Raw genomic sequence first — 21,342 nt, forward strand, 5'->3', positions numbered from 1 at the left:
GAGAGAGAGAGAGAGAGAGAGAGAGAGAGAGAGAGAGAGAGAGAGAGAGAGAGAGAGAGACTCCGTATGCATCTCAACCTACCAATTTCTACTGGCTCAACTTGGAATTACCCACCTGACAGGTACACTAGGAATTGTACTGATGGTCAAATCTGGGGTACCAAAGGACCTCTCTGATCACCATTCACAAGGGTTAATGAAAAGGCATCAGAATTACACATTGATGCTCTGGGGGTCTCCTGGATGCTCCATGGTGCTTGTTAATAAAGTGGCCAGAGGTGCTGAAGGACAGAGATGGGTTTCTCCTATGGCCTGGTGCCTTACTGGGGCTTTGAGCTACTAGAGGGCTGACCTGGCAGTTTCCTAAAAGTCAAGACAAAGCGGTCCCTTTCTGACACCCTCAGACCTGATTAGATCAGGTCTAGCTAGATCAGAAAATAAAAATCCTATAGCAAACTCCAGAACAGAGTTAGGAAGGGGCTTGAATCATTCTGAACTAGTGTTTTACATTTCTCTTATATCTAATCTTTAATCCACAGAGGAGAGGAATTTAAGTAACTCATCCAGTTAGAGAATAGCCACCTAAGCTTTGAAATCAGATCCTTTTGACTTTTCTGTTTCTTAGCTGAGGCTACTTCAAGGAGAGAGAGAAAAAAATAGTTTCGGGTACTTCCTCTTTCTGAAAATAGAGGATTCCTCCCCCACTTCCTTTGTTCAGATGTCATAAAGAGTTTCAAAATGGCAGAGAGAAAGCATTAAACCAAGTACAGGGCCTTTTTAAGTATAAGATCTGTGCAACCACACAGGTCCCTGACACAAGAGATGGGCCTGGGTTTTCTGTGCACAGTCAGGGTAGAGCTATGGCACAGGCTTACTGGAAGCCCTGCCCTACGCAGGCTAAGGGATTCCCAGTGTAGGGGCCTCTTTAAAGCCAGTGGCTGAGAAGAGCTCACAGCACCAGGAGGCACCTCAGAGTAGAAGGGAGATGAGAAACTTTCATCTCCGATATCTGAAGCTTATAGTCACAAGGCACACCTGTGGTCCCCACATGCAATACCCATGCAGCGCAAGGCAAGTGTCAGCTTTATTCTAGGCATGGAGCTTGGACTGAAGATGCACAGGGTCTCACTTGATCTTCCCCAGAACCCTGGGGCTGGATAAAGGAATGAAAAGGAGCCCTTGCAGGCCCAGCTGTCATCTGCTCTGGTCTCTGTCTTCCCTCTGAGACCACTGCAATCTGCAGACACTGCTGAATAATTACCCCTAATGCATGTCTTCTTTTTGCTCTTAAAAGACATATATATATTTCAATTTGATTACCCAAAGTAATTTCCATCTACAAATCTAAGCAGCCCTGATAAGGCTCCTATCCCCTCAGACCCTACTGCTAACCCCAGGCCTTCTCCAGATGTTGCCAACATTTTTTTCCTTTGTGATAATAGACAGTTATAAAATATTCATGGGAAGTATAGCTAATCATTTTCCTTCCTAACTTGCATTATATCAAACTGTAAAAAAAAAAAAAATACTATAAAGCCTGCTGCTTTTGAAGGATACCTGTCTGCTCCGAGCACTGCCATAGCTGTCAAACTTGGATCCTCTCCACTCTTGGGGTACTGTCTAGAATCAGCCTCCATGGGCAAGTTACTTCTCCGTAGATATTCCCACACGGCTAGACCTGTAGTGCTTGACTTTTGCTAATTCTAACAATACCGTGTCCTAGTGTACACGTGGCAGTGTTTATATAAGCAGGACTCCTGCATCCCTGGGCCCTTACTAACATCAGTCGTCATTGCAATCATCAATATCATCCCTCGTCATCTCGCTCCCAGCTGATTGGTAAGGACACGGTACTGCTTTCATGGACCAAGTCTTGATTACTAGAGAGACCAAGCTTTTCTTTGTCCACACAGTTCCAGTTCTGTTCATCGATTGTGTCCTTTGGCCATTTGCTACTGTTGTACTGCAGTAGGTTAATATTCTAGAATTCCTATTTTCCTATAGTTTTAATGATATTGTTACCAGGGAAATTGGGGTTCTTAGTCCTCTTAATAAAAGCCCTTAAGAATGAACTCAGAAGAAAGCTTTGAGGTGATTTTATTAGAGATTAAAACCCTAGGACAGGCAAGCTGTAGTCTCAGCAGCTGCCCAGAGAAGGGAGATGTGTGTGCGTGTGCGTGTGCATGTGCGTGCGTGTGCGCGTGTGCGTGTGTGTGTGTGTGTGTGTGTGTGTGTGTGTGTGTGTAAGAGAGAGAGAGAGAGAGAGCCATATGGCAGGTAGGCAGCCACATGGAAGGGAGGACGGCTTCAAAGAAAGAGTTAAGGAGTTCAAAGTACCAGGGAAAGCTTGCTTAGGTGTCAGCCAACATCCGATAAAGACAAAGGGATGAAAAAGAACAACTTATTATATCTTTCTGAGTTGTCTCTATAGGGACTTTAGAGAAAGCAGGGATTTGGGGAAGGAAAAGCACATTATTTCATCTAAGGAATAATTATTCCTCTCATCTCTTTAGCATGGCTTAAAGTAAATCGGCCTTCATAAGGATTGGCCCCTGCATCTGGTGATTGGCCAGGTTAAATCTCGAGAGAGGAGACAGTGGCAAGTCTCTACCCAGAGGCGAATTTCATTCTTCTGACCAGACGGAAGCAGCTTTTTTCAGTAGGCCTCCCATGCTATTGTGACAATGCGGGTGGCAAAGTCCTTGTGCAGCATCCATTCTAGGACTTTGAGGCTTGCATTACCAAAAGAATTTAAACTTTCAAAAACGTAAACACTTTCTACAAGTCTCCGGTGCCAAGGACTTATGCAAAGTCAGAAACGGTTGCTCACATCACTGCCACGGGATTCTGCAGGACAGGAACACCAATGGCTACTGGCTTTTCCCATTGGGAAGCTGACATTGTCCCAGCACAATAGGTCTTGAAACCACCATGAGGGATGATGTATGAGGGCTAGCACAGCCTCTGGGGACCGCTGACAATAATCGTTACCAGGTTCAATTAACTGCCTTACAAAGGCAGGGCTGGCTCTCTCTCTAGGCAGTGAACCCTGTCATGCACACATACAATTAGAAGCAAAGAATAAATTAGAAGCATGTCTCCTCCACTATATGAAATAACAAGCACAGGGCAGGCCTAATCTTTTAAAGCTATAAGTGAATCCTGAAACAAAGAGAGTGGGCATACTGAGAGGTAACTTCAGAGGGTGGCTCTCAGTCAGACACATGGACCGCCTGCCCTTGGTTGGAAATCCAGGTGAGGACAGAGCTCTAGTCCCTCCCACAGCATTTAGTGCATCTTTTCATCCACAATGGTCTGGTATTTACTCTCCTAAGTATCTCAGCACCCTGAACTTGGATGTGGCCGAGGGCATAATGCTATTTAGTGACTTCATTCTGTTCTCACATGTATTCATCATAGTCATCAAATCCTTATCACCCACAGGCTGGTTCCCGACCCTCCTCAAGATAACAGTGCAGCAGGAATGGATTTCTTCTCCCAGGAAATAAAATTAGCCCCACCCATAAGCACCTCTCCCGTCACTGACCCCTCATCATGCAATCCAGGTGACCCCTTCCAATTTCCAGTCTGGTTTCCATCACCCAGAAAGTAGCTACATCAACAACACGATACCCCTCAGCAAACACTCCCCGGTGACCCTTGCACCAGGCTCTTTAGCTAATACCACCTGTCCTGTCTCTCCCGTCTTGAGGCAAATGAACTTAGCCAACAGAAGAGCAGATGGAAGAAAGGAGGAGACCAGAATGTGGGACTCACTGCTTCACTGCTGTTCCCTTCTACTGTCAGGAGTCCTAGGAGATATTTTAGAGGGTTTTTTTTTTCTCCTTATAGTTAAGGCCAAAACCACATCGCACAAATAAAGATACTCACCTACAGGGCCCTCCTTAGTAAGAATGCAATGCCTTTGGTACAAATATGCAATCAATAACCTCTCTGTTGCCCTTACCTATGACCGAGTACCATTATCTGCACTGAGGTGTCACTTGCTTGAACTGAACAGCAGAGCCTTCAGGAAAGAGTGTACTGTGTGCTGTAATAACTGACTTTGGGGGACAAAAGCATGAAGCACTACAGGGAATACTACCGGAACCAAATAGAGAAAATAGAACACACACACACACACACACAAACATGCACATTCACTCACCCAGACATGACCTCTACCTTGGACACCTCTGCCCTTGCCTTCTGAAGCCATTACACTTTCCAGTCACCCAATACTCTCAGGCAAAAGGCTGATCTGGCAAGTAGCTATTCATAAGCAAAGGCTGCTACCTGGAAGGTCATGGTCAAGTACTGTTCCCAGGATGAAAAAAAATCAAAGAAAAATTTAGGAAATTCCCAATTGTGGTCTGTTACTCGCTCCTGAGTGATTTGGAAACTTATTTAGTTTCATCATTCATAATGCAGTGGCCATCAAACTACCTAGTCTCCCATACAGGCTAAGTATGAAATTCCCCCAGACTCAGAAATGCCACCCACCTGGCCATTGGAACTATAGATACCCCAGTAAGAAGCTGAGTCCTCTATGGATGCTGGATGTGGTCCTGCTGGGGATGCAACTGGGATTCTAGATCAAAACACAGTCAGGGTTAGGGTCTGTAAGACCTGTAATGTTTCATAGGAAGAGTCCAGCCAAGGGGACTTTCTGATCTTAAGCTGACAGTTAATGCTGCCTTTGAAGACAGGAAGAAGAAAGCCTCGGGCCCCAGATATCAGTGTCTTCCAAGATGATTTTAAGAGTGTGGAAGCAATCCTGAAATTTTTAACAAGTGAGCATGTTCCCAGACCACCTGCCCTATAGCTAAATGTCACTCGTAATTCAAAAAGCCCCTGAAATTTTTGCAAGCATAGAATATAATCAATGGCTAGTATTTAATAATGAAGACAAAGTAGTCTGGGAGGCTCCAAGAAATTTTTCTCTTAAAGACATTAATGAACCTAGAAAAGGAATATCAAATGTGTCTTCGGTGAATTCTCTTGATGGAATATGTTTTCCCTGATATATAATAAGGATCCTTGGGGCTGGAGAAATGGCCCAGTAGTTAACCGTACTAGCTGCTCTTCCAGAGGACCCAGGTTCTATTCCCAGCACCGACAAAGCAACTAGCAACTGTTAGTAGCTATAGTTGTAGGGTACCCGAAACCCTCTCCTGGCCTCCACAGCTACTCCATGCACATGATGTACATGCAGGCAAAACACCAATACACATGAGAAAAAGAATCTTTAGCAGTAAAACCTACATAGTGGCTGGCAGTATGGCTCTGCTCAGTATGGCACAGTCTTCACTTAGCATGCATAGAGCCCTAGGTTCAGTCCTCAACACTGGGCATGTTTGGTGAGGCATGCCTGCATCCCCAGCACTTGGAAGACAGAGGTGGGAGGGAGGGAGAAAGGGAGGGGAGAAGGAGGGAGGGAAAGGGAGGGAGGGAAGGAGGGAGGGAGGGAAGGAGGGAGGGATGGAGGGATGGAGGGAGGGAGGGAAGTTGTGTTTAAAACAGAGATATAAACCCAAAGAGCTTGTTCTCTTTCTGCTCCCAAACAAGATGGTTACTGTGCAACACACTGTTCAGGTCTTTTTCCTCTGTGTCCTCTCACATATCCAGGAGGGCCCACAGTCCTTCTGTGACTATAAAGACCCAATCATGTAGCCCACCAGGGTCTCAGTGGGTTTAAACAGAACTGAGGTTCTAAGCCTGGACCACACCCATGTTATGAAAGTCACAGCCAGTTTTGCTCTGGTATCACCATCTTTCTCCCTTGTGAAGAATGCCTTCGACTCTTTTCCTAGCCAGTATCTAACTCAGAATCATCCTGCACTTTTTCTTCAAGCATTCTATTCTTCTTCAAACAGTTTTTGTATGCCAACTGCAGGCCTAAGTTCTGGTGATGATGCCAAAAGCAGATGTGGTCCCTGCCTAATAGACACTGCAGTCTTTGCAGGTACTAGTCAAAATCCTGATTGCTATGACCATCACGCTAGGATGCTGATCATTACCCTAGGATGCTATGCTGTCACAGATGATGTTCCAGACACTTCACATGGACCAAACACCTCACAAAGTCTCAAACCTTACAAGGACAGAAACTGTGGTCCTATTCACACAGATGGGGTCCAAGAAGCAGAGACATGAGTCCTGCCCACATCGCTGGAAGAGAAATGAGCCAGGGATTTCTGTGCTAAATTGAATTCCCAACTACAACTGTCTACCACATCCATGTGGTGGATTGGCACACAGCATACAGGAAGCTCCCTCTTTTACTTCCTCATAGCTGGGAAGCATTTTAACAAGCTGTTCTCAACCCCTTGTTCCTCCTGGCCTCTGTTTCAGAAAATACTGCTCCCAGGCCATCATGCCCTCCCAACTCTCCCTGCTCTCCGCTGGAACGAGATGACAAAGGGCTTTAAATTCTACAACAATAGAAGAAAATAAAAATGTCACGGTGATTGGATGTCCTCAGCCACCTGAAACTGTGCAGAGGGTGGACGGATTGTGAGCACATTGATATTCATGACATAATCACTTTCAAGCAAGTCGGAACAAAGGTTAATTTGATTTTGAATGTCTTTAGCCATACAGAAAATTAAGGTTTCAGTCAAACACACCATTTAGCTGCACAGTAAAGTTCTTAAAATTACACCAAATATTTTTATGTTACACATAAGAATTATTAGTTGTAAAATAAAAGTATTTATAAGGATCTGTGTATGATCTAATCAAGTAATTTTTCCTAAAGTTTTCCCTTTTGGGACTGTAAAATAAGAAGTTCATATTTAGTTGTGGGTGGAAAAATAACACAGAAAAGAGTTTATTCTCAAATACTGGTTCCCTCAGGCTCAATGCTGTATCTAAAGAAGTACTAGAATTCCTAAAGGAATAAACAGATGCCCTTAAGAAAAACAATTGCTATCTTTTTCTACACACACACACACACACACACACACACACACACACACTACAACCTTACATACTAATTCTAGATCACACACACAAAAAAATCAAACTAGTCCCAACCCTTTTCTACTGGGGGAAACATAATGTCTAAAGGGACACAGGGTTTGGCCAGGGTTACATGGTTACTGTGAAATAAAGGACAATGAAAATAAAGGACAATGGCTTTGTTAGACAGTTGCTGCTAATACACAAGATTACAAGAACATGTTTGAACCTTAGCACCTCTGACAAAGGCTATTCATTTCAAGAAAGAACCAACTTTCTCTGATGGAAAAAGATGACAACTTCATAAACGACTGACATTTCACAGTTAGACTTGGTTTACGGTAGTTGCATTGCACTGTGGGTAGTACCTGGAGCTAGCATCCATGGGCGTCTGATTGATCTGTAGGTGCCTACTCTCACAGAGCTCATGTTTTGCGGAAGGAGACAGGTGACTCCAGGAGACGAAGAGGGGCAAGCAATTCTAGAAAAGTTTTTTTTTTTTCTTTAATCATTTGATAGCTCTTTCACATAATCCATGGCAAATGTCATCTTAAATTTATTACCTTGTAAGATTCGTCTGGTACAAATTAAGGTCATGTTATAACACTGGTGCTATGAACTGACAGGGTTTATTAGTCCTTGGAGTCAGAGTGGGGTGTCACTCCCACTCCCATCTCACACAACCTTGGTCCTGTCGGTCAGCAGTGTCTCCCTGTGTGAATCGCTGTTCTTAACTGTCCTGTCATAGGACTGCAGAGAAAGAGAGAAATGAAATAAAGTCTGGGAAGCACGCGTGGTACTTCCCATCCTTGGTGTTTTTGCTTCTGTTTTCCATCATTCCTAGCACAGCTGCTATACTCCACTAGTATCCGTGAACAACGAAAAATATTCTAAAATTGTTTGTCATAAGTGAAAATTTAATTTCAGCAAGGCAAGGTTATCTATCATGCTCCAAGCCATGTATGTGATGGTGCCTACATTATAGACAGAGTGGTAAGTTAGCCAAGCGAGGTAGAAGTGTTTGCTTTATCAACCGACTCTGCAAGGCTTGGACATTTCATTCCGAATTGTCTGCTTTCTGGATTACTACCCAAATTGAGATTTACTTTAGGGCAGAGGGGATGGCTTAGATGGTAAAAGTGTTTTCTGTACAAACTTGAGCCTTGAGTTGGACCCCAGAGTCAAGAGTAGAAAGAGAAAAATTGACTCTCACAATTCGTCCGCCAACTTATACACACATACTGTGGTATGGCCCACCCTTACACTCCCAAACGCACAATAATCATCAGAATAAGTACATTTTTTTTTTAATTTTTACTTTGAAAATTCAATAGCTGTTGGTCAAGTCTGTAGACCATAAATCAAAGACTGGAGGGCACTCATACAAGTCCCAAAGGATTTTCTGGGGAGCAAAACTAAGGCAGTGCTGGGGTTTGCTATCAGCCTTCCTAATGAAGATGCAGAGGTTCCTGGAAAACTGCTATGAGACTCTGACTTATCCTTAGCAGAGCTACGGTCTATTTTTTTCTCACATGATCATAGAAAGTCCCTATCCTAAAATACCCCCTTCCTGGACTGGCTAATAGCTAAAACATGATAATCTCACCATGGGAATAAAATACCATTGAAACTTAAAAGCACTTTCTTATTCAGACATTTAATAAACTTTGAGACTGGTGATGTTCATTTGCTTTAAATACACTTAAGACAAGTAGGTCTTAAACAAATATTTGTTTGAAATAAATATCGCGGGATTGAGGTGGCTAACTGAGAAAAAAACTCAGGATAAAGAATTACAAAAGAAGCAATGAACTTGGGAATAGGGACAACGCTTTTTACAGCCACAGCTTAGACATAACCACTGCTATCTATGGAGAAAAACATAAAGGATCATGATACATAAAAGAATGCTGTAACAGAAAAGAAATGAACAAGGAGGGTTTGCTGGGTTGTTCATTCTTGATGCTGCAGCAATAGGAGGGCTAATGTTTATGAATCAATAAGTAACAAAGAAAAATGTAAGAGGCCACTCATAGGGAACCAGTACACAGATTAAAATAGAGGGAAAGTCTGTAAAAGACAAACAATTCCTTTCCCTTCCCTCCTGATTGCAAAATGAAATGGCACTTCAAACCAAATGAGGCCAGAGGCCATGGCATGAGAGTTGCACTTTGTGTTTTTAAACTATAGGAACCATAAGCTTTTGGTGGACGATGTTTACATCTCAAGAGTATGTAACCAAAATACATTTTTGCCTTTCTTTTAGATGGAAGATACACTTCACAATTCTGGAATGAAGAAGTCTTTGCTTTCACTGGTTATGTGGCCATGTAGCATGTAAAAGACTCATAATGGGAGACCTACCCTGCTGCTCAGGGCTTACCATTTCCCCTCATTTTTTAAACAACTCTCCTACTACAAATTTAATTGATTCAATACAATTTGTTTTGGGGGGGACACATACTGCATGAAAGAAAGTATCCTAAATTAAAATATGGAAATACATAAAAAACAATAATGCTATTACAATGTCTAGCAAGCAACAAAACCACTAAATGTGTAAGGAGTGGGGGATGTTTATGAGAGAAAAAAAAATCACTCAAAATAATTGATCCAGGCAGTGGAATTAGCACCGAAGGGATTTAAAGTGTTTATAGTAGATATGTCCAGATTAAAAGAAAATAGTGACACACTGAACACAGAGATGGGGAAATTCAATAAAGAAATGGAAATGAAACAAACAAACAAAAAATGATTTAACAAAACTCTTGGAATGAAAAGCACGTGGAACAAACCTCTCCTGGGACAAGCTTGATGTGGAACTGAGAGGACAGATGAGTTAAGAAACATGGCACAACTGTAGGTTGGAAACAACTTCAAAAAAATCCCAGGGAAAGTATCCAACAATTTCTTTTAAGTTCTACAAGGAAATAGAAAGAGAATGGATCTGGTAAAATTCTAAAGAAGCATAGCTTAAAACTCTCTAAATGTGGATAATATCAAGAATCTTAGCAAACAGCTAAGAACTACGGGCAGAGGAGATACATAACCAAGAACATCCCCAATTTACCCACTGTGTGTATACTGAAAATTAAAGCAGTAGTGAAAACTGATTCAGTGTAAACTAGGGAACATGATATAGATGCTCAGTGTACACAAAGGAAAAGGACACGGATGCTAGCCAGAATCTCATCAGCACCACCATCACTCACAGGAGAATGGAATGCTTAAAGAGCTCAAAGAGAAAAGAAGCTGTCAATTTAGCTTACATCCATTAAGACCATCCTTCAAATATGAAGGTGAAATGAAGATGTGTTTAGATAAACAATGTTTAAGTTCTCACCGGCAGACCTACACAGAACAACAATAACAACAGAAAAATTTTTTCAAGTTATGAGAAGTGCAAACTAAGATGCAGGGAAAGAAATGAGAAATTCTAGGGACAGAAAGAAAGTGGGGGTGATGTTAAAATTGAATTGCTGTCTTCACTTCTTATATTAAGTTCTTAAGCAGGCACAGTTTTATAAAACCACAAACCCAACCCCACAGGATTGGGTGTGGTGGCAAACACCTATAATCCTAGAACTTAGGAAGTGGAGGGCAGAAGGGTTATGAGTTCCAGGTCAACCTAGGATACATGGTACAATCCTGTCTTAATCAATCAACAAAGTGAAGTAAAGCAATCACAAGCTAAAGCCAATATTCACTTATGGGGTCATAACACATGGGGACAAAATACACTGGTGATTCCACAGTGAATAGTGGTAGGTAAAATTATGTCATTATAGAGGTTTGCATTTTAGGAGAAGCGGTGCTTAGCATTCTAAATTAACTCTAGACATACTGTACAGTTAAGGAGTGTACTGTAATCCCTAAGGTAACAACTGAAAGTTTGATGAAGAAAGAGTAAAACCCAAAAGGTAAATCAAATGGTACACCAAAATACATTAAGTACACTAAAATACATTCAAGTAAGCCAAGAAAAAGTAGGAGAGAAAAACAAAACAAAACAAAATAAAACAGTGGGAGCAAATAAAATTGCATCAAATATTCTATCAAGTGTAAGTGAACTAAACCATCTAACTACTATCCGAAGATTTGCAGAATGAGAGAACATTAAGACTGAAACTTGGCAATGGTGAGACACACCTTTAATCCCATCACTCAGGGAGGCAGATCTCTGTGAATTTGAGGCCAGCCTGGTCTACAGAGCTAGTTCTAGGACATTCAGGACCACTCAGAGAAACCCTGTCTCAAAAAACAAAGCAACAAAAAAACAAACAACAAAAACAAAAACCAAAAGCAACCAAGCGAGAGACTCAACTCCATGATGCAGGGATGCAGGGGTGCAGGGGTGCAGGGGTGCAGGGGTGCAGGGGTGCAGGGGTGCAGGTGTCCTTCCCTATGAACTGTAACACTTAGGTTATAATACAGAAAAGGGTGGAATGCTAAAAAGCCCCTGCAATATAACCCAGAATACTGATACAAGTAAGAACATTTCCTAATGGCACAAGACTCAATTCACTAAGAAAACACAGTAATTTGTAAATGTGTAATAAGAGGGCTTCCAAATTCATCGAGAGTCTATCTGCACCGAAAAATAGACAGGCTAATCTACACTCATACCTGAACACGTAATTCCCACAGGCCAAAGGAGGCTTTCATTAGAAAACATTTCAAACTAAAAAAATGATGAAAATCGAATCCATGAAAATGGAGACAGGAAATGCAACAGTGGCTCCATTTAGGGTACTTCCCATTTAGGAAAGGAGAAATTGGAAGCTATGCTGTGGATAAACCGCAGGCTTTGTGTTCAAGGAACAAAACTAGACCTCCAGACTATATCATTTTTCACTTTTTATGAAGCTTAAGAACACACAAAATTGGCCTATGATGTTGCAGATTAGAACAGTGGTTTCCTGTGGAGGTAGAAGGAAAATGAATGTAAGGGAGGCAGAGGAACTCCCTGATCAAGTCTACCTTGCCAGGTTTTACAACCTCAGCCTTGCTCTGCATCCAGACTTTACATGACCCAATGTAGAGTTCTGAGCTGTGGGGACAAATCTGAGGCTTTGGCCCTTGTCACACGGCAGTGAGGGTATGAGGTTTGAATACAAAGATCTCGTGTAAAGCTGGGTATAGTAATGAATGCCTGTAATCTCAATACACTTGCTTCAAGATGAAAGGCAGAGACAGGACAACCCCAGAAGTTCACCAGATAGTCTGGAGTACAAAGCAAAGAAAAACAAAACACAGACCCTGCCTCAAGCAAGGCAAAAGTGTTCCCTGACCCCATGTACTCTGTGGCTCACGTGCCTCACACCACACATATTAATACATATTCCCACACATGCACATATATCATACATAGACATAGACGGACTCATATACACACCCATACACAGGTTTTGTCTATAGTCTATGTAACTTGCTGTCAGTAAAGGCTGAAATCCTGGCTCTTTATCACCTGTTACACCAGGATCCTTCTATCATGTGAGTTTAGTACAAAGGCTGGAATATAGCAGGTACCCAGTGAGCCATGCTGGGGTGGGAATAAATGAATAAATATAGTCAAGGAAAAACAACACTCCCATCATTGAGATCACATTGCATGTTGGCTGGACAGCTCCTGCCTACATTATACTGGCCAGTTATCAAAATGTCTCATTATTAGACAGGACTTTCCTAGAGAAGCAGGGCTGCCTCTTAGTAGGTAAAAATCCCTTAACCTAAATCAGGACTTAATGCAGACTGAGCTTTGAGTATGTCCTAAGCAACAATTAAATACCTGTGTGAGGTAAGCGTCAAAGGACAAAAGGGTGACATCTCAGCTCTACAGTTCTCAAAAGGCAAACATAGAATATATTTTGTTATTTCATTATCCGCTATGAGACTCTTAGTTGCAATTTAGGAATCGAGGCATTGACCATTCTGCAAAGTAGCATGGGCGCTCCCATTGGTCAGGGGCTGGGCTCTGTAGGGTAGGAGCCAGTCTGCCTTCCTGGAAAGAATAAACAGGCTGGGATTCATTATGCTCACATGGATAGACTGGATGCTCTTTTCTTCAGCGATGAACCGGTCTGCTTTAGGTAGGGGCTATCTGCTTCCTTAAAGTTTCACTTGCACTGTATGGCATTTAGCTTGAGTAACTCCATTTGTGTTTGCACCAAGGCTCTACTTGAACCTTGGGTAGAGACTCAGTCCAGCATAGTGGTCTCCTATAATTGTTTAAAAAAGAATCCGAAGGTGGAAAAGACTATTTTCTAGAATGGAGTTAAAGTAAATCTGGCTTTCACTTATGGAGTTCACGTGTTAGTAACAGTGCTTAGGCAAATTTCTTCGAATTATGGTGGGGCTTGTGTGGTTTGGCTAGATATGCCCCCCCCCCAGACTCATGTGTTTGAATGCCCGGCCCGTAGGGAGTGCTACTAATAGGAGGTGTAGGTTTGTCGGAGTAGGTGTGGCCTTGTTGGAGGAAGTGTGTCACTGTGGAGGCGGGCTTTAAGGTTTCACATGCTTAAGCTATGTCCAGTGTGGCTCACAGTCCCATTCTGCTACCCGTGGATCAGGATATAGAGCTCCCAGCTCCTTCTCCAGCACCATGTATGTCTGCTTGGATGCTGCCCTGATTCCCATCATGATGATAATGGACTGAATCTTCGCAACTGTAAGCCATTCCAGTTAAATGTTTGTATTTATAAGAGTTGCCTTGGTCGTGGTGTCTCTTCACAGCAATAAAACACTAAACAGGTAAATCTACAATCTTTATTTACCACACACTCACCACCCCAGGAGACTTGTCCCAAACTGCCCTCATATTAGACAAAGTTGCCTTGTCCTGTACCATAATACCTTCACGTTCTGTGCTGTCATGTACCATGATTAAGATCTAGCAATTGTTTATGATGCCATGTCCTGGCATCCATCTTTCTCACAAGGTGCAGACTTCCATAAGAACATGGATAGCAACTGCCAGTCTAGCTTATGGCCATGGTGTGGTAAGACAGAGTTAGCCACTGGAGACTTGGGGTTGGATAGTTGTTAGCCTCTGGGAGAGGGATGAGCACTGAGAGTTATCGACTGGATAGTATAATTACATCCCTTTATAAATGCGCAAAGAGTCCACAGGTACAAACCCCCAAGTATATCACTGCTCAGCTAGGACTGGGACCATAGGACATACCAGCTTCTATCTCAAGATGTCTCCATTTGAACAAGCTCTCAAGTTCCAACCACTGATCCTTATTTCATTCACAGTTGACCAACAGCTGGAGACTTGAGCAAACACATGACTGCCAACTAATTGTCAGCACAAAGCTCTATGTCCTTTAGCACAAAGCATTGTCCTTGCTGTAAATTATTATATGCAGAATCAAGTGTGTGTCTCTGTGTGTCTGTGTGTGTGTGTCTGTGTGTGTGTCTATTTGTGTCTGTATCTGTGTGTCTGTTTATGTGTGCATGTGTGTGAGTGTGTGTGTGTGTGTCTGTGTGTGTGTCTGTGTGTGTCTATGTGTGTGTGTGTGTGTATTTGTGTGTATGTATGTGTGTTTGCATAGCAAATGACTAAGAGATGATTGTTATAGCAAATAGCTCCAACTTAAAGATCCCTTGGGAACTATTGTATACCATTCCTATGGATGAATGACACTGGTTGGGCCTCACCATGAAATGTCAAATGTACAATCCCAGAAAGATGCACTTCTAAAGCAACTGTTGGGTTCCCCTGCTGCCCTCTCTCCTGCCTCACACAGAGTCCCCACGGGAACAACTTGCAGTGAGCAAGTTGGGGGAGTGATCCAGGTACAACCCACAGCCACTCTACCTCAGGGATTTCTTGCTACCATAGCCCCTTGGCCTACATTTTGTTTGCAAGACAGGTCCTTGCAGTAGGGTGAGGAGCAGAGGGGAGCACTGAGGACATTCTCCTGCACCCTGGTTTAGTCTCTTGCCCTCCTCACACCTGTGAGCCCCAAGAATGTCACCCACCGGGCATTTCCCCCATATGACTTACACCAACAGCGAAGAAAACGGATTATAGAAAACTTTGCAAGAGAAAAAGCTTCTGCAGGATTCACAATTCAAAGTCACATTTTCCTCCTCCGTGCGCCAGCTCTGTGTAATTGGCGCTTATTTGAGACAGCTTTCAGGGAAAATATGTTTGTGGCTCAAAGATAAGCACGTTTTTAGTAAACTGTCAAAAGGATTCTTTTTTTTCTTATCCTTCACTGCCAATGGAAAAACTTCCAAAAGAATGGGGCAGTAAACCGGGCGTGGTGGCGCACGCCTTTAATCCCAGCACTTGGGAGGCAGAGGCAGGCAGGTTTCTGAGTTCGAGGCCAGCCTGGTCTACAGAGTGAGTTCCAGGACAGCCAGGGCTACACAGAGAAAACCTGTCTTGAAAAAACAAAACAAAACAAAACACACAAACAAACAAAAAAGAATGGGGCAGTAAGCAAAAAGAAAGAGTGAGAGAGAAAGAGAGAGGGAGCCAAGGAGAAAGAGCAAAAGGATGGATGGAGAGAGGAGACATTCTCTCTGAGTTTGTTAGGTATGTATTTCAATTTTCTAGGAAGTTACCCATAAGCCTGAGTGGTTGAGGCTGGGGCCATCTACCCTTCCTCCATGAATAAGGAGGTTTTGTCATCGAAATGGGAATGATCATAGTAAAATCCATGTGATCATCAACATGCAAGTTGGTTTGTGGAAACCTTGGTTTTCACGATGATTATCAACCTTTTGACAAAATCTTATAGTAATGCACAACATAACATTCTGTAAATGGAGGTTGTCATTTGCAAATAGCTACTGCATATCCCCAAAAGTTTCCCTAATGGAGATGTTGGCAGAATAAGAACGAACCATAAGAAGGGCCATCCAGGACCCATGGGCAGCCATAAATAGGAAGAAGTCCAAGGGCCAACTTTGTCATCCAGCCCGTGAAGGCCAGCAAGCTCTGCCTTCTCTGGGGAGCTGTGTACTTTGGAATGTTCTCACACACGTCACAGGCTGGATTGTGCCTCGTGCCTCCATATAATTTTTAAATGCTAACAATACAGTAGCACTACACTGAGGATCCTTTGCGTGGACCCAAAATGCCAAGGCCACAGCCCAGAGGGGAACATGTAAACCTCAGAAGAATTTGTGAGCAGAATTTAAAAGGCAAACCAAACCCTTATAATAAAGACATAATTTGGAAGGGGTTACTTCTTACTGACTGTACCAGCAAAGAACCAAGTTGCCACTTTAACGGTTTGGAATGAGACAAAGATGCAGAGCTACCATCTAACGTGAGTCCGGGGCTTACACAACCACCTCTTTTGTCTTAGGGGAATAAGGAAGCTAGGAACTCTATGCATAGGAAATGTGAGACTATGCAGATCAGAAAATGTCACAAAGCTACTAGCTATTTTTTTTTTTTTTAATGTGAAAACAGACTTCTATCTGCACTCACAGTTAGGGTCCTTCCTGGTGCTACTACACGGTGAGCAGATGCTATCTGAGGTCTTTTATATATATTTTTTTTATATAAAAACAATCCAGCAATCCTCTGGCAGGGTCACAGGGAGGTCAGCAGCACCCAGATTAACAATTGATCAGCTCTAATGGACCATCAGAGCAATAAACTCCACGCCCATGCTCAGGCCTGCTACCATGTAATAGCCACGGGCTGACACCCCTGTCATTAATAGACTTGCACTTAATAGCATCAGACTTTCAGCAGCTTTGAAGCCTTCATCTGAGCAGGGGCAGACGCTCTCTGATGCTCATCCATGTTATCAAAGGCCTCTCTTTTCTAGTTTTCCACCAAAGAGCATGGTGTTTGTTCTGACCCTGAGATTTCAGGGAGGTCTGATATCAGGACAGTGGATGACATCCCCTAATACCAAGAGAGGATTGCAACACCTTCTCACATTTGGGTGACAGTGGGAGCCTCTGCTATTTTGTTATTGTTGTTTTCACACAAAGAAAGGGTGAAGGACAAGGACGTACAGAACCTCCCAGAGGACAGACGCTAGAGGCTCGTCTTCTTGGTGTCTGCTTTGGTTGTTTCTCAAGAGATTTCAATGCTTCATTTGTGTTCACACCACCACGTGTGACAAGGAGAGTCAGTGTGCCCCGCCACATTCTACAGCTGTAACAGGAAACCAGAACAGTCTGGAAAGGTGACACACTAGCTTCAAACGGACTACAAAAGAGCATCCCCTAGCACCTCAACAAATGCCCTAATCAAGCGGTTTCCCCTCCCGAAGGAGATATAATATCTACAAGCAATCATGCTGTCCTTTCCCCTGTGCCAGCCCACCTATGCTTCATTGAGAACAGATTTAAGAATAAAACTAACTGTAAATATCAAAGATAGACACCAGACTTTCACAAATGGCTCCTATTCCCAATCTTTATTACTCCCTTGCAAACTTACCCCTTCCTGCCAGACTCTGCCCTCTCTCTTGCAATTTTGCTCAGAAAGCTGTGCCAGCTTCCCATTCTTGCCCAATTTTGGCAATTGTGCCTACCACTTCTCCACACCAACCCTGGAGTTTCCTACTCTTGTCTACATTTCTGCCTGCCTTTATCTTTTATGCTGTCCCTGATAGTGATGGCCAGTTCATGCCCTTGAGTTTTTCTGCTGGCCCTTCCAGTCTTTACATTTTTCCTAACAGCTCAATGACTCCAGAGTCTGAACCCCACCAGCTACACCACCAGCTACAGTCTTGTCCCAAAGATGGGACAAGAAGAAATCAAGATAAACCTCCAGGGGTCTGTTTGCACCATAGTCTACCTTTGCCCGCTCCCCGTGAATAACTATACTACTCTACCAAATGCCCTTTCCCTACAATCACTTCCTATGAGGTCTCGAACTCTCTTCTCCCTATAAGCCTGATGTACATTATGAGTTTCTCTTAACCTTCACTGTGCATTTATAAACATTCTTTTTGCTAGCCATTCATCAGTTTCTCCATTTTAGTATAGCCATAAGAAAGAGACACAGACCACAGTTGCTTTAGAAATGTGATTTTGGGCACTTTAAGACCTGTGTTACCCACAGACAGGTGATCAATGGAATAGAATCAAGGACCCAGAAATAAACTCAGATACCTATGGGCAATTGATTTTTGACAAGGAAGCAAAAACCATATAATTGCAAAAAGAAAGCATCTTCAACAAATGGTGCTTGTTTGCCTGGATATCTGCATGTAGAAGAATGCAAATAGATCCATATTTATTGCCCTGCACAAAATGCAAGTGCAAGTGGATCAAGTAACTCAACCTAAAACCGGATACAATAAACCTAATAGAAGAGATCTCAGGAACGAGCCGTGAACACATTGATACAAAAGACAGTTTCCTGGATAGAACACCAATGGTTCAGGCCCTAAGAGCCATTGATCAATGGAACCTCATGAAAGTGCAATGCTTCTCTAAGGCAAAGGACACTAACAAGAAGACAAAATGGCGGCCTACAGATTGAGAAAAGATCTTGGTAGAGGGCTAATATCCAAAATATATAAAGAACTCAAGAAGTTAAATTCCAAAAGCCAAATAACCCAATTTTAAAAATGGGGTACAATACTAAACAGACAATTCTCAACAGAGGAATCTCAAATGGCCAAGAAGTACCTAAAGAAGTGCTCAACATCCTTAGCCATCAGGGAAATAAAAATCAAAACAACCCTGAGATTCCACCTTATACCAATCAGAATGGCTAAGATCAAAAACTCAAGCAGCAGCACATGCTGGCACAACCACGCTGGAAATCAATCTGGCAGTTTCTCAGAAAATTGGAAATAGTTCTACCTGAAGACCCCGCTATACTGTTCCTGGGCACATACCCAAAAGATGTTCCACCATCACCTAAAGACTCATGCTCTACTATGTTCATAGCAGCTTTATTTATAATATGTAGAAGCTGGAAACAGCCCAGATGTCTTTCAAACAAAGAATGGATACAGAAAGTATGATTCATTTACACAATGGAATACTATACAGCTACTAAAAATAAGGACATCATGAATTTTCCAGGCAAATGGATGAAACTAGAAAATATCATTCTGAATAAGGGAACTGAGATGAATTTGAATATCCACCATTTTATCATTTTGCCACAGAGAACCCTAACAATATCATGTCAGCTTAAATATAACTCTTCCCCCATAACAGGAAAATTCACTGAAATCCAGTATACAGGTATAAGCCTGTGACATCATCTACTATCAATGCCATTGGTGGAACCAGTTTGAGGACTGCTACCCTCATCTAACATGAAAGAGATACACCCATGCCAACTTGGTTCTACCCTTTCAAAGCATTTCTCCTCTGTCACTAAAAGACACCAAGAGTTTAATTCAAACTATAGTTGGTTACCTGCAAGTCAGCATCAAATTCATGTTTCAGGTGTGCCTCTTCTGCAGCCTCCACAAGACGCTGGAAAAACAGAAGGTAATAATCAGAATCAGGACCATGACAAAGACTTCACCACGCAGTATGGAAAGACTAGGGTAACTCCCATCTCAAAAGGACGGGTCACCCCCTTGTTATATGTAGCTACTCCCATGAGATGAAAGAACATTCTACTAAAGTTTTAGTTTCTGACTTCATCGCCCAATTATGTCTCCTAAAATAAAGATTTATAGTTCATCCATGAATTGTTCAGACCACGGCACTTGGTTATTAATGAGGATCCAAAACGTATTTAGAAAGGGTGTGACTTGGGTATCAAAGGTCCTTAATCAAGATTCACTGAGTTGCTTTAAACCTAATTCTCACAGATTTAGGGTCTTCCTCACTGGTTTAGAAAAGAATTCTTTGATTTCCTTAGTGATTGAATGCTAATTCTTTCTGCTCCAGTTCTGATATACCATTAGAAGGAGACAGTTATTTTCATTTTATTCTATGCCAGTGCTGTTGCAATAATGTGCATCTCAATAAGGCAATGCCAAGACTAAATTAATACTCAAACCCTACAAAACCACAGCTCTTACCCTTTTTGGTAAACTAGTCTCAGCAAGTTCCCCATCACTTCTTATTTTGAAGGTGGCTAGTACTCAGGGCCTTATGTATCGTATGCAAGTACGGTACCACTGACACACATCTATTGCCCTAGTTTTTAAGAGACAAGGTTTTACTTTGTGGCCATGGCTAGTCTAGAACTCATAGTCATCTGCCTCTTCTTTCCAAGTGCTGGGATTATAGATCTGTGCCACCAAATCTGGCTCATATACATATTGTTATGAAAACTATTTAATGACATATATTTTTACATAAAGTAAATTAGTCAACTATCAAAATCTCTTTACCTTAACTTGAGGATTCAAACAGTAAGGTATTTTCTATGAAAACACACAGGAGAGAACATTACAGAACCCTCCCATTCATGAAATATGTTACTGATACATCATAGAAAAAAATCTAAAACCTAATCATTTCTATTTTTCCCATGGTTACTTTTGCTGTCTTTCTACTTGCTTTGACCTTGTTGTAGCTTGCTTTTTATCCAAGATAAACGCAACATGACCAAAGGCAACATGGGAAGGAAAGTGTGTTTCATCTTACAGCTTATAATACACCATGAAGGGAGATCAGGGCAGGGACCTGGAAGCAGAAACTGAGTCAGATTCCTCAGGGTTCATTGCTTGCTTAGCATGGCTTTGCTCAACTTGCCTTCTTATACTACCCTGGACCACTTGCCCAGAGGTAGCTCTGCCCATAGCCAACAGGGACCTCCCACATCAGTCATGTATCAAGAAAAGATACTTTCAATTTGCCCACAGGCGATCTGATGTAGGGAATCCATCATTAAGAGTCTCTCTTCCCAGAAAACTTCAGCTTGAATCAAGTTGACAAAAAACAAAGCAAAACAAAACAAAACAAAACAAAAAACCCATGAAGTTTAATAGGCTAAGTTCGAAAAATTACATTTGTATTGATCTCTTAGATTTCAGGAATCAACAGACATACATCCCATGATTAATTATATGTGGACATGAAGAGGCTAAAGTGTACAGGGTAACTTTGGGCAATGGTAGAGGCTACCAAGGCTTCTTTTTCCATAGGCCATGAAGAAAGAGGTCAGCTGTTCACAGAAAAGAATCTAAGAAGGAGCGTCAACTGTATTTTCTATTCTCCCTCCAGTAAGTCACCAGGGGCTTCTGCTCTGAGCAATCAAAAATTGACCCTGGAGAGCACAGAAGAACCAGAGGCAGAACACCCGCTCGCTCTCCACTCTATCCCTGAAGCTACATGACTATCATTGGGAAATGCTAGGGAAGGCCCTGCCTTGCTCTGGACCTCAGATACCTCCTCTAAAATACGTAAAAATTTTACCTTCAGGGTGACCATATAGTGGTAGTTCTTAAAGTGTAGTGCCCACCTTGGCAGCAT

General features: G+C 42.3%; 1 protein-coding gene across 2 annotated transcripts in view; it reads right to left on the reverse strand.

Moving 5' to 3' along the window:
* Cacna2d3 (calcium voltage-gated channel auxiliary subunit alpha2delta 3) overlaps nt 1-21,342 on the reverse strand; it is an 807,286-nt gene that overhangs the window by 537,045 nt on the left and 248,899 nt on the right. For both annotated transcript variants that reach the window (XM_021202917.2, XM_029541665.1), the window contains exon 4: nt 19,327-19,386. In XM_021202917.2, coding sequence (XP_021058576.1) covers nt 19,327-19,386 — 60 coding nt within the window. The remainder of the gene's footprint in view (nt 1-19,326; nt 19,387-21,342) is intronic.

This window comes from Mus pahari, chromosome 8 (genome assembly GCF_900095145.1).
Source record: "Mus pahari chromosome 8, PAHARI_EIJ_v1.1, whole genome shotgun sequence".
NCBI lineage: Eukaryota > Metazoa > Chordata > Mammalia > Rodentia > Muridae > Mus > Mus pahari.